Raw genomic sequence first — 17,826 nt, 5'->3', positions numbered from 1 at the left:
TATATTCAAATTCTGAACAACAAACTATGCTAAAATTGTGTAGTTTTGATTTCTGGGGAAAAGTAAACTTATTATTCAAAGAAATGGTTTTCATTTTCATGTTTATGTATGTAATTATCTCCATGACCACAGAGGATATACAGCCAAAGTAATTTTCTTTTCTCATTCATTCATTCATTGAACAAATATTCATGAGTACCAACCCCTATTTTAGGGGTTGAGGATACACTGCTTTAAAAAAATGACAAGAATGTGGCTGGGCGCGGTAGCTCACGCCTGTAATCCCAACCCTTTGGAAGGCTGAGACGGGTGGATCACTTGAGGCCAGGAGTTCAAGACCAGCCTGGGTAACATAGTGAAACCCTGTCTCTACTAAAAATGCAAACATTAGCCAGGTATGGTGGCTCTAGCCTGTGGTCCCAGCTACTTGGGGATGGAGGCATGAGAATCCCTTGAACCCAGGAAGTGGAGGTTGCAGAGAGCCAAGATCATGCCATTGCACTCCAGCGTGAGTAACAGAGGGAGACTGTCAATAACCACATAAGAAAGCAGATAAATACTACAATTTCGGATTGTTATGAATCTTATGAAGAAACTAAAACAGGACAATAGAATAGTATGATGAAGGACCCAATTAGAGTACTGATTAAGGAAGCCTATCTGAGGCTGGTGACACTTGAGCACTGATCTGATTCTAAAGGGAGCCTATATTTAGAGGCAGAAGAAATGTGTTTCAGGTAGAGGGAATATCAAGTACAAAGGCTTTTGTAGGCTAGGTAAGAGAGTGGATTTCATTTCAAAAGTGATAGGAGCTGGGTGCAGGGGCTCATGCCTATAATCCCAACACTTTGTTGAAACTGCTTGAGCCCAGGAGTTGGAGACCAGGCTGGGCAACATAGTGAGACTTCGTCTCTTAAGAATAAAAAGTGAGGCTGGGTGCAGTGGCTCACCCCTGTAATCCCAGCACTTTGGGAGGCTGAGGCAGGTGGACTACCTGAGGTCAAGAGTTCAAGACCAGCCTGGCCAGCATGGTAAAACCCCATCTCTACTAGAAATACAAAAGAAAATTAGCTGTGTGTGGTGGTGCACACCTATAATCCCAACTACTCGGGAGGCTGAGACAAGAGAATTGCTTGAACCCGGGAGTCGAGATCACACCACTGCACTCCAGCCTGGACAAGAGCGAAACTCCATCTTGAAAATAAATAAATAAATACATAACTACATACATATAAAAATTAGCTCAGCATGGTGGCACGCATTTGTAATCCCAGCTACTTGGGAGGCTGAGACAGGAGAATTGCCTGAACCTGGGAGGTGGAGGTTGCAGTGAGCCGAGATGGCGCCACTGTACTCCAGCCTGGGTGACAGAGCGAGACAACATCTCGAAAAACAAAACACAACAAAAATTAAAAAAAAGAACTGACAAGTGTAACCTGACGATGGATTGAATGTGAAAAAGAGCAAGAAAGAGGAATCAAAGATGGTTCCCAGTTTTAGGCAGGAGCAACTGTGTAGATTTGATAGATGGTTTACTTGAGGAAACAAAGCTATTAAATAACTTTCTGAATCATTCCTGACAACATACAAAAATGTTCCCTATTTCTATCTTGTAACAAAACAAAACTCTATGATCTACTCTCTATTACTGAAAAACTTATCAATGCTTATATTCACTGTCTCCACTTCCTTGCCTTCGATTTTTCTCTAAACTCACCACTACACTGAAACCACTTTTTTCATGGATACTAGTGGTCTTCAAAAACAACGGTCATTTTTTTTTCTTTTTTTTTGAGACACAGACTCGCTCTGTCGCCCAGGCTGGAGTATAGTGGCGCAATCTCAGCACACTGCAACCTCCGCCTCCCGGGTTCACGCCATTCTCCTGCCTCAGCCTCCAGAGTTGCTGGGACTACAGGTGCCCGCCTCCATGCCCGGCTGTTTTTATTGTATTTTTAGTGGAGACGGGGTTTCACCGTGTTAGCCAGGATGGTCTCGATCTCCTGACCTCGTGATCCGCCCGCCTCGGCCTCCCAAAGTGCTGGGATTACAGGCCTGAGCCACTGCGCCCAGCCAGGTCATTAAGGTCATTTCTTTTTTCTTTTTTTTTTTTGGACAGAGTTTTGCTCTGTCGCCCAGGCTCAAGCGCAGTAGCGTGATCTAGGCTCACTGCAATCTCTGCCTCCCAGGTTCACGCCTTTCTCCTGCCTCAGCCTCCTGAGTAGCTGGTATTACAGGCACCCGCCACCACACCCAGCTAATTTTTTGTATTTTTAGTAGAGACAGGGTTTCACCGTGTTAGCCAGGATGGTCTTGATCTCCTAATGTCGTGATCCGCCCGCCTTAGCCTCCCAAAGTGCTGGGATTACAGGCGTGAGCCACCGCGCCCGGCCACGGCCAGGTCATTTCTGGGTCATTTCTGAACAATATTCAATAAAGGTAAGCAACAGACTAGTTGCTTAATGTTTTTGTCTTAAAATGTTTCATTACATAGGATTTGATACATAGCAAAATACACGTAGAATGTATATGAAACTATAAAATTCCTATCTATGAAATCACTTCCCAACAAAAGAACTATAATATTACAAGTATTGTCAAATCTACTGTTGTGCTATTTCTCAACCTATCACTCTGCATTCCTCCCTGGAGGCAATTTGCAAGCATGAATTTTGGCTTAATAAATACCTGGGATTTTTTGTTTGTTTTGTTTTGTGTTTGTAGATACCAGGTTTCACCAGGTTGCCGAGACTGGTCTTGAACTCCTGGGCTCAAGTGATCCACCTACCTTGGCCTCCCAAAGAGCTAGGATTACAGGTATGAGCCACTGGGCCCAGCCATAAATATCTATTTTTTAAAATAGTTTTACCACATATCTTCAAGCAAAATAGTATCTAGTTTGGTCTGGTACGGTGGCTCATGCCTGTAATCCCAGCACTTTGGGAGGCCAAGGTGGGAGGATCACCTGAGGTCAAGAGTTTGGACCAGCCTGGCCAACACAGTGAAACCCCATCTCTATTAAAAATACAAAATTAGCCGAGTGTGGTGGCACGTGCCTGTAATCCCAGCTGCTCTGGAAGCTGAGGCAGGAGAATCGCTTAGAACCCGCGAGGTGGAGGCTGCAGTGAGCTGAAATTACACCACTGCACTCCAGCCTGGGCGACAGAGCAAGACTCTGTCTCAAAAAAAAAAAAAAAACTCATCTAGTTTTGCTTCTTTCTGAGCTTTGCTAAAATGTTATAGCAGTCTATTTTGATCTGCTTTTCAAACTTAAGATTCATTCATTATATTATATGTAGTTACTGGTCATTCACTGTCACAATCATGTAATATTTTGCTGCATGATTATACAATTTATCGGTTTTCCCACTTATGGTCATTTAAGTTGTTTTCAGCTTTTAGATTAGTTAACTGATGACGGTTGAACTTGAATGCTTCTGTTTTTTGTTTTGTTTTGTTTTGTTTTTTGAGACAGGGTCTGTCGCCCAGGCTGGACTGCGGTGACACAATCTCAGCTCACTGCAACCTCCACCTCAAGTTGTCCTCCCCACTTCAGCCTCCTGAGTAACTGGGACTACAAGCATGCATCACCATGCCCTGCTAGGCTAATTTTTGCATTTTTTGTAGACAAGGTTTTGCCATGTTGCCCAGGCTGGTTTCCAACTCCTGAGCTCAAGCAATCCATCTGCCTCGGCCTCCCACAGTGTTGGGATTACAGGTGTGAGCCACTGTGCCTGGCTGGGCTATTCCTTTTCTATGCAATAAAAACTGTGTCATGAAATGACAGGGTCCGCAGTTGCAGTGCTTGAAGCCATTGTTCAAAAAGATATATAACTCCAAATCAGAATACTTTGGAATATAAGAATAGCTGGAGAGGGCTGGGTGCAGTGGCTCACACCTGTAATCCCAGCACTTTGGGAGGCCGAGGCAGGCGGATCACCTGAGGTCAGGAGTTCAAAACTAGCCTGACCAACATGGAGAAACTCTGTCTCTACTAAAAATACAAAAATCAGCCGGGCGTAGTGGTGCATGCCTCTAATCCCAGCTACTCGGGAGGCTGAGGTAGGAGAATCACTTGAACCTGGGAGGCGGAGGCTGCGGTGAGCCGAGATTGTACCATTGCATTCCAGCCTGGACAACAAGAGTGACACTCTGACTCACAAAAAAAAAAAAAAAAAAAGAATAGCTGGAGAAGAAGATACAGATAATTATGAAAGAGAATACAGTTGAACATTCAACTATAAAATGTTGGGGAAATAGATTATGTTTTATTCAACCTCAAATATTTTTTGGATGGACGAATGAACAAATCCTTCACATGAATTTGTTTCATCTAGCAGAATCTACCAAATTACTTGCAAATGAATATCTTTCCTCTTTTTAAATGATGTATTACATTACAGATATAAGAAAATATTTATTGATTTATTTATTTTTATTTATTTATTTGCGACTGAGTCTCACTCTGTCCCTCAGGCTGGAGTGCAGTGGCAGCATCTCAGCTCACTGCAACCTCTACCTCCCGGCTTTAAACAATTCTCCTGTCTCAGCCTCCCAAGTAGCTGGGATTGTAGGTGTGCGCCACCAACCACACTCAGCTAATTTTTGTATTTTTAGTAGAGACGGAGTTTCACCATGTTGGCCAGGCTGGTCTCGAACTCCTGACCTCACGTAATCTGCCCACCTTGACCTCCCAAAGTGCTGGAGTTACAGGTGTGAGCCACCGCGCCCAGCCATGAAAAACATTTTTAAAAATTTATTTAGATATAAAACACGTTTTGGCTGATAGTCTCCTCTTCTACAATAGTAAGTAAAGTTACTTAAAATTAAAATTGTGTTCTCTTTATTTCAATAAATGATTCCTTTTATAACAGGTCAAGGAAAGATATTACACAATCAATTAACAAAATGTTTACACTTAATCTTAGCCAAAAGGCTGAGAGGTGATCAATTAACAAAATGTTTAAGAAAGTATCAACTAAAGCAATAAATATCATGTGTGCATTCCAACTCTTAGAAGGACATATAAAGCATTTCATAACTGAATTTTGCCTATCATTAAGTTTAATTTAATGCTAGATCCCAAAATGTATTTATAGACTATTTCTTCTTGTCTTAGAATTATCTTTCCTACCTATATTTCAGGCAAACTATTATATATTCTTTGAGATTCTCCTCAGGCATCTACCTTCTCCATAAACTTTCTTTTCCTACCATGTAATAAGAAATTTTCTCTTCTTTGATTCCACTGCATCCTCCACATACCTGGTATGACAGTTTTCCATTCTTTGCTTGTCTGTTTCTCCAGGAAACCAAAAGTTCATAACCTTTGCTGTATATTAAAATCAAGTGGAGAACTTGATAAAAATACTGATACCTGGGACAATATTCAGAGATTATGATTGAACTGAAGTGGGGGTGGGGGGCATCAGTATTTCTAAAAAATCTCCCCGGTGATTCTAATGTACACCCCTGGTTGAAAACAACTGCATTACGTTGTTTTATTACATATTGCATATTCAGATTGTGACTACTCAAAGGCAAAGACGTTGCCTTATTTATACATATATTTTCAGTGCATGAAAAATAAGTAAGCAGGAAATAAATATTTGGTTAGTTAAATTAAGACAGTTAAGGTAATTCTTTAAAAATAAAAAACAAAAAGAGGAAGAAAAAAAAAGAAGAAAGGAAGAAAGAAAAAGACAAGGTATTCTTTAGACTCATCACATTGACTACGTAATCCTACCTGAGAAGAGCTCTATAAGAGAAGCAGATGATATATAATTTATTGAACCAGGCCTAAGGCATTTTTGGAGAATAATAACTTTCTGTACTAAAAACACCGCTTCAATACTTTACAATTATTGTCACATTTAATCATAACAATCAGCATGAAACAGCTTGCCTCTGAGAGTGCCATTTTGCTCTTGTCCCCAGGACAGGTATTAAAAGCACCTTTTTCCCTTTCAAAAGTGTGCAAATATGATGGAAATTTATGGTTACCTTAATCAACCAGTTTTTAAATAATGAAAACTGGAGTAAGGTCACACACCTGCTTATTTAACCTCTTACACTGAAGGTACTTAACACAGTTGTTACAAAAATTAACATTTTGAGAATCAGAAATTAAATATTGGGAGTGAAGAGAAACTGAATTTTTTTTTTTTTTTTTTTTTGGATACAGGTCTTGCTGTGTCATTCAGCCTGTAGTATAGTGGTGTGATCATAGCTCACTATAGCCTCAACCCCCTGGGCTCAATTGATCCTCCCACCTCAGCTTCCCAAGTAGCTGGGACTACAGGTGCAAGTCACCACACTTGGCTAATATTTTGCATTTTTTTGTAGAGACAGGCTTTCCCCATGTTGCCCAGGCTGGTCTTGAACTCCTGGGCTCAAGTGATCCACCCACCTCAGCTTCCCAAAGCTGGAATTTAGGCATTATCCACCACACCCAGCCTCGACATTTTTTTTTGAACAGGATGCCTTCTGAGAAAACTCACTGATACATACTAAAAATTACCGAAGAATTCTGATCAACTGGATTTTATTTCAGTTACTCAAAGATTCCACAAGTGACTCAAACTCTGACCACGCATTTGGATATGGAGATCTCAAATGATGTGACTGTCAAACCTCTATTCATCATATTTCTTTTTTTGAGAGAGGATCTCACTCTATGGCCATGGCCTAGGCTGAAGTGGAGATCATGGCTCACCACAGCCTCGACTTCCTGGGCTCAAGTGATCCTCCCACCTCCCAAGTAGCTGGGACCACAGGCGCACACCACCACACCTGGCTAACTTTTTGTTTTTTTGTTTTATTTTTTAATAAAGATGGAGTTTTGCCATGTTGTCCAGGCTGATCCAGATATCCTGGGCTCAAGTGATCCACCTGCCTCGGCCTTCCAAAGTGTTGGGATTTCAGGCGTGAGCCACTGCACCTGGCCAATTCTTCATATTCCAGAGCACAAATTGCCAAAATAATTTAATCTTATGAGGTTATATTCCCTTTCTTTGCTATCTTACCCTTACTTGTCTACCTTGTAATTAAAGGTACAAGTCTTGGGAAATACCCATAGGATTTTGGCTACAAAAATAAAAGCTGTTGCTTTATTTTTTATCTTAAATTTCATGAGTGATTTAAAATTTCATGTTATATGCTAAAGTGAAAATATTCTAAACTTTGTACTTTTCACATAGAATTTATATCAAGTCAGATGTTTTAGACAAATGACAATTGATGAGTTATTTATATGAAGCCATACATATTTACTCTAAGGTTAAGTGAAAGGAAGGGTTAACAGTTCTGAAGTTAGCTTTTTATTAATTATTTTTATTTTTATTTTTAGATAGGATCTTGCTCTATTGCCCAGGCTGGAGTACAGTGGCAACATCACAGCTTATTACAGCCTCAACCTTCCTGGCTCAAGCAATCCTCCCACCTTGACCTCACGAGTAGCTGGGACTACTCCTCCCGCTTTGGCCTTGCAAATTGTTGGGATTATAGGTGTGGGCTGCTGTGCCCAGTCAGGTATTTTTAAAAATTATGTATTTTTCATAATATAGATATAAGCATATGTTCAATTCTGTAAAACGTTTCTCTTATAGTACCTTAAAAAATGAAAAAATTGGCCAGGCACAGTGGTTCATGCCTATAATCCCAGCAAACTGAGAGGTCAGGGCAAGTGGATCGCTTGAGCTCAGGAGTTTGAAAGCTGCCTGCGCAACATGGCCAAACCCTGTCTCTTCGAAAAAGAAAAAATACAAAAATCAGCAGGGCATGGTGGTCCAGCTACTTGGGAGGCTGAGATGGGAGGATTGCTTGAGCCCAGGAGGCAAAGCTTGCAGCGAGCAGAGGTTATGCCACTGCACTCCAGCCTGGGTAACAGAAGAAGACCCTGTCTCAGAAAAAAAGAAAAAAAAAAGGAAAAAATTCATTAAATATCTTTAAATGGTTATGTTTGATCTCTTTAACATTAAGAATTCTTTAAAATTGGCCGGGTGCGGTGGCTCAAGCCTGTAATCCCAGCACTTTGGGAGGCCGAGACGGGCGGATCACGAGGTCAGGAGATCGAGACAATCCTGGCTAACACGGTGAAACCCCGTCTCTACTAAAAATACAAAAAACTAGCCGGGCGAGGTGGTGGCACCTGTAGTCCCAGCTACCCGGGAGGCTGAGGCAGGAGAATGGCGTGAACCCGCAAGGCGGAGCTTGCAGTGAGCTGAGATCTGGCCACAGCACTCCAGCCTGGGTGACAGAGCGAGACTCCGTCTCAAAAAAAAAAAAAAAAAAAAAAAAAAAAAAAAGAATTCTTTAAAATAGTAACTTCTCATGTATCAACTGACATAAAAAATCCAATATTTGCTGTCCTCTACTTTTTATGTATAGCTTCATGAGTATTAAACTTAGATTGTTCCACACCTTGTCTGATCAGGAAAAAAAACAAAACAAAACTTAGATTGCTACGAAACTATACAAATCTGCTTCCTTTTCTGTTAGAGTTTTAAATTGTTTATATTTCCCTAGATAGGGTATATTGAACTTCTATCCAATAGAATCAGAAAAAGAAACATTCAAATTTATGACATAACCATGTTGGCTATCATTTTCATATCAATATAATGGATAACATTAAAATACATAACTAAGTGGTTTTAAGTATTACAGCACAAAGTATGCAATAAAGAACAATTAATGTTAAAGGTAACAAAGAGCTCAAAGTAGCAAATTTTCTAAAAGGAAATTTAGCAAATAATTTTAGCTATTTATTATTATAAATAACTCTGATACCCTAAAAGTTGTTAATTACAGATCTAAAAGGAATACTCCAGGTTATCATCAATTTATGGTAGACGATATTAAATACCATACATTTAATGAAGATTCATTACGTATTAAATTTGAATTTTTTTTTCATTTCTAGTGATCAAACCTAGAGAGGCTAGTGATTTGCTGAGACTGAAATTCAGGTCTCCTATCTCATAATGGCTTTTTTGTTTTTATTTTAACTATAATGTATTTCAGGTGTCCTGGTTCCAGGTGAAACATGACAGTGATGACAACAGAGTTTCTGACAACAAAATGTATTGTTATAATGCATTGTTTTTTATTATAAAAGCTATGATTAGGCATGACTTTTGAAGTATCTATCTTCTTTCTTTAAAATACACATTTAATACATGCTCACTACAGAAAAAGTAAAAATTATAAACAATAACAAGCATTTTTTACCTAACAATAACCATTGTTAAAACTCTTAGTGTTAGGCTGGACATAGTGGTTCACATCTGTAATCCCAGCACCTTGAGAGGTTGAGGTGGAAAGATCACTTGAGACCAGGAGTTTAGTACCAGCCTGGGCAGCATAGCTAGACCCTATCTCTACAAAAAATTTAAAAATTAGCTGGGCATGGTGGTGCATATTTGTAGTCCTAGACACCCAGGAGGCTAAGGTGGGAGGATCGTTTGAGCCCAGGAGTTCGAGACTGCAGTGAGCTATGTTCGCACCATCACACTCCAGCCTGGGTGACAGAGCTGTCTGTTTTAGAGACAGACCTTGTCTCTAAAAAAGCAAGCAAACAAAAAAGAACAGATGTTGTCCATCCTGGATATTTGACTAACCCAACTAAACATTTCATTTTTAAAAAAGAACAGTATCAGCCTGGCATGGTGGCTCACACCTGTAATCCCAGCACTTTGGGAGGCTGAGGCGGGCAGATCACTTGAGGTCAGGAGTTCGAGACCAGCCTGGCCAACATGGTGAAACCCTGTCTCTACTAAAAATACAAAAATTAGCCGGGTGTGGTGGTACGTGCCTGTAATCCCAGCTACTCAGGAGGTTGAGGCACAAGAACCGCTTGAACCTGGGAGACAGCTGCAGTGAGCCGAGATTACGTCACTGTCTGCCTTGCTCTGGGCGACAGAGCAAGACTCTGCTTCTAAAAGTAAAAAAAGTGTTTGGTAGGGACTCCAAAAGGAGGGAGAGAGGGAGGAAAGGGCTGAAAAACTTCCTGTTGGGTAAAACGTTCACCATTTGGGTCACAGGATCAATAGAAGCCCAAATCTTGGCATCACACAATATACCTTGGAAAACAAATCTGCTTATGTACCCCTTGAATCTAAAATTAAAATTTTAAAAACCTAGAAACAATGACCAACCCAAAAATTACAGCACACCCTGCCTCCCAACAAAATAAAATAGTGTTTGGGACTTCTAGAAATTTATCTGTGAAGGAGCAGGTGCTGGAAGCAAGAAATTTGAGAAATAGAAACCAACATTTCTATAGCTATGAAATAAGCAAATGAAATAATATGAGAAAAAAATTCTAAAAATGTTAAGTTGTTAAAGACAAGAAAAAAACTGATATTACCCATTAGAAACTAGAATTCCATGAATTTCTCCACCTCTTTTTCTGATCCTTTATCTCCATGATAATACATAATTCATTCATAGATGCCTCATGAGACACCACGTTGGATGCTAAAGGTAGAGTTAAAACACACAGTTGCTGTTCTCAAGGAACTTGGAGTCTAGTATACTTGACAGATAAGGAAAAAAGCAATTGCAATTTAGGATAAGTGGGGAAGGGTTACCTCACAAGTCTTGAGAAAGAGAAGATGGGGAAGGTAATAAGGCTTTGAGGGGTTAAGAACATCTATAGTGAGTCTTGAAGAATGAATGGGATAGTTAAGGTAAAGAAAGTGAAAAGGACATTCCAAGTAAATGTTATAGCATTTGTAAAATTATGGAGTTAAGAAACCCTTTGCATTGGAGGAAACCTAATAATTCAGTATGGCATCATATTTGTGTTTTGGAAAGTCTATTAAACAGACTGAATACTGGTGGAGCAGTGTCAAACTGGAAGTTGGCTACTAATTAAGACGCTATCACAGTAATCTAGTCAGATATGTTGCAGGCCAGAGCTAAGGGGGTGTCAGTAGGGACAGAGAGGAAGAAAAGTGAATGGGTGTGGCTGCAAATAGTACAGGGTCCCTGTGCTGCTGCTTTGGGAACCGAATTGCATTCTCAAAACACAACGTCCACTGTGAGTCCTAACATACTGATGGGAAAGAAAAGCAGAGTTTAATATGTAAATACAAATGGCACCTGGAAAGTTTAGGTTCACATAGTTTCTAGTCACTGGTTCTTCAAAAATACTTAGGAGCTCTCCTTGGTTTCTGTAGCCACATTGCTGGTTCTGACTCAGTGATAGGAGAGACACAGAAAAGATTGTGAAGGAAAATGCAAGTGAGACTGGAAGGAGGAAGAAATTTTATTTTGATTATTATACTTGGCTATTGTGATTGCTGGAAACTTTCTATGAAATATGTGACTACTACATTAATACTTCATAAACTATCATGTTGATATTTTCACAAAACAAAGTCAGAAGACTTACAATATTTTCTCATTTAGGCTCCAGGTAAGTTTGCAAATGATTAAAAATTATAAAATTGACTGTCAATGTCATAAAAAACAAAGTATTAAGAAGACAACATTTTCCTTACCAGAATGGAGTGCATTCCCATGTAAATTCTACTTAGGCAAACTAGAGAACACCAGCAGGGAATAAGAATCAGTCCATATATAAGAGGATACTAAAGGGGAAAAAAAGTAACATTAGTTAAACAAATTTAAGTTAGATATAAACAAATAAAAGACAAATCAAATCACTATTCTGTAAACTCCACTAAAACAAGAAATTTGTGTTTTCACTCCCCCTTATATTCCCAGCACCTAACCCTGAGTATGGCACATAGCAGACATTCAAGAAATACTTTTGCACAGATGAATGAAATCTCATGTGTCTACATTCTTTATTGTGGGAACTGGCTCATTTCTGCTTCTACAATGAAGATTCAATCACTGGCATGGTATAGGAGGAGGAGGACAGGTAAGAGACATACTTTTAATATGGCCGCCAAAATGAAAGGGCCTCTGGAATAGTACCTGAATCTGGTCCATGTAAATGTCTTCAGTTGTCTGGGGAGGAGGATTGGCATTATCTCCCTCTCACTTCATCAGTGACTGCTATCTGCAATTTATATTGCTATTCCCCTACCTTGTATTCAGTATTCAACACTTTGTACTTAGCTTTTCACTTTCGCCCATCGACTAAAATTTCAAATAGTCCCCTTACTGAGAAAAATTTTCGTGGAATACTAGGAGCAGAAATCATAAAAGGGAAAAAGCATAAACAGAAAGTGTAGACAATTCTTGGTATCAATGGCACTAGTGGAAGAGTTGGCTGTGAAATGTCCTGAGATTGGAGGGAAAGAGGAAAGGATGGATGGGCATGATGGTAAGTTTGTAAAGGGAAGAAGGGAGGGCACATTTGGGGCCCTTTATGCCTGATGACTTCAAATTTCTCAATGAAACTGAAGCCAAGGTGGTTAGGGAAGTTGGGTTGAAATAAAGGAGCAAAGGAGTTAAGTAAGCTTGTAACTAAAGTAGAAAATATTTAGTACACAATTGTTGTTGTTTGGTGGTTTGTTTTGTTTTTTAGAGAGACAAGGTCTATGTTGCCCAGGCTGGAGTACTGAGGCTATTCCCAGGTGTGATAATAGCATACTACCACCTTCAACTCCTGGACCCAAGTGATCCTCCTGCCTTGGCCTCCTGAGTAACTGGAACTACAGGCAGAGTTGTTTTGTTGTTGTTGTTGTTGTTTACATATCTACTACATTTAACATGGTCCCTCACTTTCTCCTTGAAACTCTAAATATCCTTGATAGTCATAGCTTCATACTCCCCTGGTTCCCCTTTCACCATTTTTTTGTTGCATTTCCAACACAAGAGCGTATCTTCCTCTTTTTGTTCTTTAAACATTAGTATAAAGAAGGATTCTGTCCTTAGTAGTTACTGACAGTCTTACCTTTTTCTTTCTTCTTTTTTTTTTTTTTTTTTGAGACAGGGTTTTACTCTGTCACCGAGGCTGATGTTCGGCAGCACAATCATGGCTCACTGCAGCCTCAACCTCCCAGGCTTAAGTGATCCTCCTGCCTCAGGCTCCCAAGCAGCTAGGACTACAGATGGGATCTCAAACTCCTGAGTTCAAGCGATCCACACACCTTGGCCTTGCAAAGTGCTGAGATTACAGGCGCAGTGAGCCAATGCACCTGGCCCCCTTTCTTATTTTTTAACTACTACTGGGCATGCTGAAGACCTACCCATTTCCCTGGGTTTAAGAACCATATATCCAACTCTGCACATTATCTCCACCTTGAGGTCCCTATGGCGGTAAACCCATTTACACCTCAAACCAAACTCATGTCCTATCACCCACACTTGTTCCTCCTCTGATATTCCCTATTTCATTTAGAAACACCAAAAACCATGTAATCCAAATGAGAAACATGAATTATCCCAAATATTTTCCTTAGCCATTGTATTCAACCAATAATCAAGTTTTACTAATTCTACATTCTAAATATTCCTTGGGAGAATAATTATATTCTTTTCTGGGAGCATAAGTTTCTATTCTTGCTAGAGGAGGCGCTAAATAATAAACACAAAAGTATGCAAATGATATGATATGTAAATATGTGTTACATAAAACATATAAATCATATAATAAAACCTGATAGGTAGTATGGAAAAAATAAAAAGAGAACATGTGTTGGAGAAATAGTGATGCTCATTAATATTCCTTGTGCTCCTCCTACATTTTGGATTCACTTACATTAGCGTCATGCAACTAATTTTGGTCAGTGAGCTGCAGAAAAAAGTGACTTATGCCACTTTCAATCTTCCTTTGAACTCTTTCTTTCCTATATATGTGACCCTGGGAAACCACATGTTGAGATGCATCACAAGATGGGCAAGCTTCCATCAGCCTACGTCCTTGTGGGTCAAAGTGGAAAAAGCTGTTTGCCAACGCATAATGGATTTGTAACACAAGAATTTTTTTTTTTTTTTCCAAGACAGGGTCTCGCTCTGTTGCCCAGGCTGGAGTGCAGTGGCGTGATCTTGGCTCACTGCAACCTCCACCTCTCAGACTCAAGTGATCCTCCTACCTCAGCCTATGGAGTAGCTGGGACTAGAGTGTGCCACCACATCCAGCTAATTTTTTTTTTTTTTTTTAATATTTTGCAGGGACAGGGTCAACCATGTTGCCCATGACTGGTCTTAAATTCCCGGGCTCAAGCGATTCACCCGCCTTGGCCTCCCACAGTGCCGAGATGAGAGGTATGAGCCACCACTCCTGGCCAAGATACAAGATTTTGTTGTGTTAAGTCATTGCAATTTGGGGATTAAGTCATTGCCACAGTGTAAATAAGCCTATCTTAATTAAAACAGAAATAAAAATAGGGTCGAGTTTCAGAGTGCAAATGGGGCAGGTTACAGTATTAAACAGAAGATAGTCAGCATAGGCTTTATTGAGAAGTTGAGACTGAGGCAAGACGGAATGGAGGTGAGGTGAGTATACTTGCCAAGCAGATTATCTGTGGGAATAGCATATACTAGGCAGGGGAATCAGTGAACAAAGTATCTGATCACCAAGTATGACTAGCAAGGAGGCTAGCTGAGGCTAGCTGTGGCCACAGTAGAGAGAGCAAGTAGAAGAGGTTAGGGAGGTAATGGGTGGCCAGATCAAGCAGAGCCTGGGAGGCCACCATAAGAAATCTGGCTTCTACTGTTAAATGGGGAGCCACTGCAGGGTTTTGAGTAAAGCTGCTATGTAGAGATTAAATTTTAAGAGAGCAAGCTGAAAACAGGGAGACCAGTTAGGAGGCTGTTGGTATAATCTGGGTGAGAGATAACAGTGGTGTCTGTCTCTACAGCAGGGACTTGAACCTTTAAAGTCTTTAAAAATCTTTAAAATCTAATTTTTAAAAAGCTGTTGACAGCAGAAAAAAAAAAAAAAGAGAGAACTAAAGAAGAAAAAAAAATCAACTTAAAAAAAATCTTTCTACGCTTCCTTCTCTTTTTTAACTTGGACCCTATAAGGAAGTAAAAATGTACAAAATTACTGATAAGAGTTCTTTATACACAACAGACTCAAGAAAAAATCACCTATAGAGTCTCAGAAGCTAGAGCTGAAGGTAGGGAGGGGAAAGGTAGAGCTTTTCAATAGGAGCAATGAAACCAAGTATGACTTAACCCACATTTATTCACTTTTACTATGTCCAAGGTGTTTAAAAAGGAGAGTTGGAATGTTCTCAAGCCAGATGCAGAGGCTAAAGAAGCTGAGGCTTTCTTTTCCTCTGCTCCATGGCACCTTCAGATTTCACTGGGATGAGGTAATTAAAGAAAACAAAATAAGTCATTTTTATTGATTGACTTTTTTCGGTCATTAGTCTCTACCTTTATGATAGGTTCTCTAGATTTTTTTATGGAAAAAAACATTTTGGGGCCAAGCATGGTGGCTCATGCCTATAATCTCAGCAGCACTTTGGGAGGTCGAGGCAGGTGGATCACTTGAGATCAGGAGCTCAAGACCAGCCTGGCTAACAGGGTGAAACCTCTTCTCTACTATTGGCCAGGTGTAGTGGCATGCACCTGTAGTCCAAGCTACTTGGGAGACTGAGGCATGAGAATCACTTGAACCTGGGAGGCGGAGGTTACAGAGAGCCGAGATCACGCCACTGCACTCCAGCCTGGGTGACGACGTGAGACTCTGTCTTTTAAAAAAAAAAAAAAAATTAAATTAATTTTAAAAAAAACAAAACATTTTGGGGAACACTTGATCCAGTTTTGACATGACTTTCATATTTACTCCCCATTGAATAATAGAATTCTGAACTTTTAAGTGTCAAAGTAAAGAATTTCATCAGTAAGCAGACAAAAAAGATTACAGATCTTAATGACTAAAGGAAATAACAAATTAGATAAAGTGATATTTCTTTTTTTTTTTTTAACTGTGCCTGATTTATAAATTAAACTTTACCATAGATACATATGTACAGGAAAAAAACAGTATATATAGGGTTGAGTACCATCCACAGTTTCAGGCACCTACTGGGGGTCGTGGAACATATCTTCTGCTGATGAGGGGGGCTACTACATCCCTATTCACAGATGAAGTGATCCTAAAGATAGAAAATCCAAATAATCCATAAAGAAAACATATTAGAATTAATAAATGAATTCAGCAAAGTTGCAGGGTGTAAGATCAACACTCACAAATCAGCTGTGTTTCTATACACCAGCAATAAAAAAATCCTAAAATGAAAGTAAGAAAAATAATTCCACTTTCAGTAGCATCCTAAAGAATACAATACCTATACCTAGGAATAAATTTAACTAAGGAAGTGAAAGGTTTGTCCATTGAAAACTATAAAACATTACTGAAAGAAATTAAAGACCTAATTAAGGCCAGATACGGTGGCTCACACCTATAATCCCAGCACTTTGGGAGGCCGAGGCGGGCAGATCACAAGATCAAGAGATCAAGACCATCCTGGCCAATCTGGTGAAACCCCATCTCTACTAAAAACACAAAAATTAGCTGGGCATGGTGGCGTGTGCCTGTAATCCCAGCTACTTGGGAAGGTGAGGCAGGAGAACTGCATGAACCCGGGAGGCGGAGATTGCAATGAGCTGAGATTGCACTCCTGCACTCCAGCCTGGCAACAGAGTGAGAGAGACTCTGTCTCAAAATTTAAAAAAAAGGACCTAATTAATGAAAAGACATCTCATGTTTATGGATTAGAAGACATAATACATTAAAACTTAATATGTTAAGATAGCACTATTGGCTGGGCGCGGTGGCTCACGCCTGTAATCCCAGCACTTTGGGAGGCCGAGGCGGGCGGATCACAAGGTCAGGAGATCGAGACCACGGTGAAACCCCGTCTCTACTAAAAATACAAAAAATTAGCCGGGCGCAGTGGCGGGCGCCTGTAGTCCCAGCTACTAGGGAGGCTGAGAAAGGAGAATGGTGTGAACCCAGGAGGCGGAGCTTGCAGTGAGCCGAGATCGCGCCACTGCACTCCAGCCTGGTGGACAGAGTGAGACTCAGTCTCAAAAAAAAAGATAGCACTATTATCGAAAGTGATCTATAGTCAACGTAATCCCTATTGAAGTTTTTTTTTTTGGTTGGGGGTGGGGAGTGGAGTCTTGCTTTATCACCCAGGCTGGAGTATAATCTAGCAGTGGTTCAATCATAGTTCACCATAGCCTCCAACTCCTGGACTCGTGCGATCCTCCTGCTGCAGCCTCCCATGTAGCTGGGACTACAGGGTGCACCACCATACCCTGCTAATTTTTTAATGTTTTATAGAGATGGGGGTCTCATTATGTTGCCTGGGTTCAACTCCTGGGCTCAAGTGATCCTCCCATTTTAGCCTCCCAAAGCACTGGAATTACAGGCCTAAGCCACCATGCCCAGCCTTTCTGTCAAAGTTCTAATTGCATTTTTGCAGATACTGAAAAGCTGATCCTCAAATTTATATGGAATTGCAAAAAGTTCTGAAGAGCCAAAACAATACTAAAAAAGAAGAACAACATGAGGCCGGGTGCGGTGGCTCAAGCCTGTAATCCCAGCACTTTGGGAGGCCGAGGCAGGCGGATCACGAGGTCAGGAGATCGAGACCATCCTGGCTAACACTGTGAAACCCCGTCTCTACTAAAAAATACAAAAAACAAGCCGGGCGAGGTGGCGGGCGCCTGTAGTCCCAGCTACTCGGAGGCTGAGGCAGGAGAATGGCAGTAAACCCGGGAGGCGGAGTTTGCAGTGAGCTGAGATCCGGCCACTGCACTCCAGCCTGGGCGACAGAGCAAGACTCCGTCTCAAAAAAAAAAAAAGAAAAAAAAAGAACAACAACGTGGAAGGACTCATATTTTCCGATTTCAAAATTTACTACAGTATTCAAAACAGTGTGG

The 17,826-nt window shown here is 40.4% G+C and overlaps 1 protein-coding gene across 1 annotated transcript in view; it reads right to left on the bottom strand.

Annotated features, from left to right (window-relative positions):
* SGPP1 (sphingosine-1-phosphate phosphatase 1) overlaps positions 1 to 17,826 on the bottom strand; it is a 48,318-nt gene that overhangs the window by 3,005 nt on the left and 27,487 nt on the right. Inside the window, exon 2 of the mRNA XM_033187777.1 lies at positions 11,508 to 11,597. Coding sequence (XP_033043668.1) covers positions 11,508 to 11,597 — 90 coding nt within the window. The remainder of the gene's footprint in view (positions 1 to 11,507; positions 11,598 to 17,826) is intronic.

The sequence above is a fragment of the Trachypithecus francoisi genome, unplaced genomic scaffold (assembly GCF_009764315.1).
Source record: "Trachypithecus francoisi isolate TF-2019V2 unplaced genomic scaffold, Tfra_2.0 Lachesis_group3, whole genome shotgun sequence".
NCBI classification, from domain to species: domain Eukaryota; kingdom Metazoa; phylum Chordata; class Mammalia; order Primates; family Cercopithecidae; genus Trachypithecus; species Trachypithecus francoisi.
The sequence above is the reverse complement of the archived record's forward strand: the minus strand, read 5'-3'. Positions and strand labels throughout refer to the sequence as shown.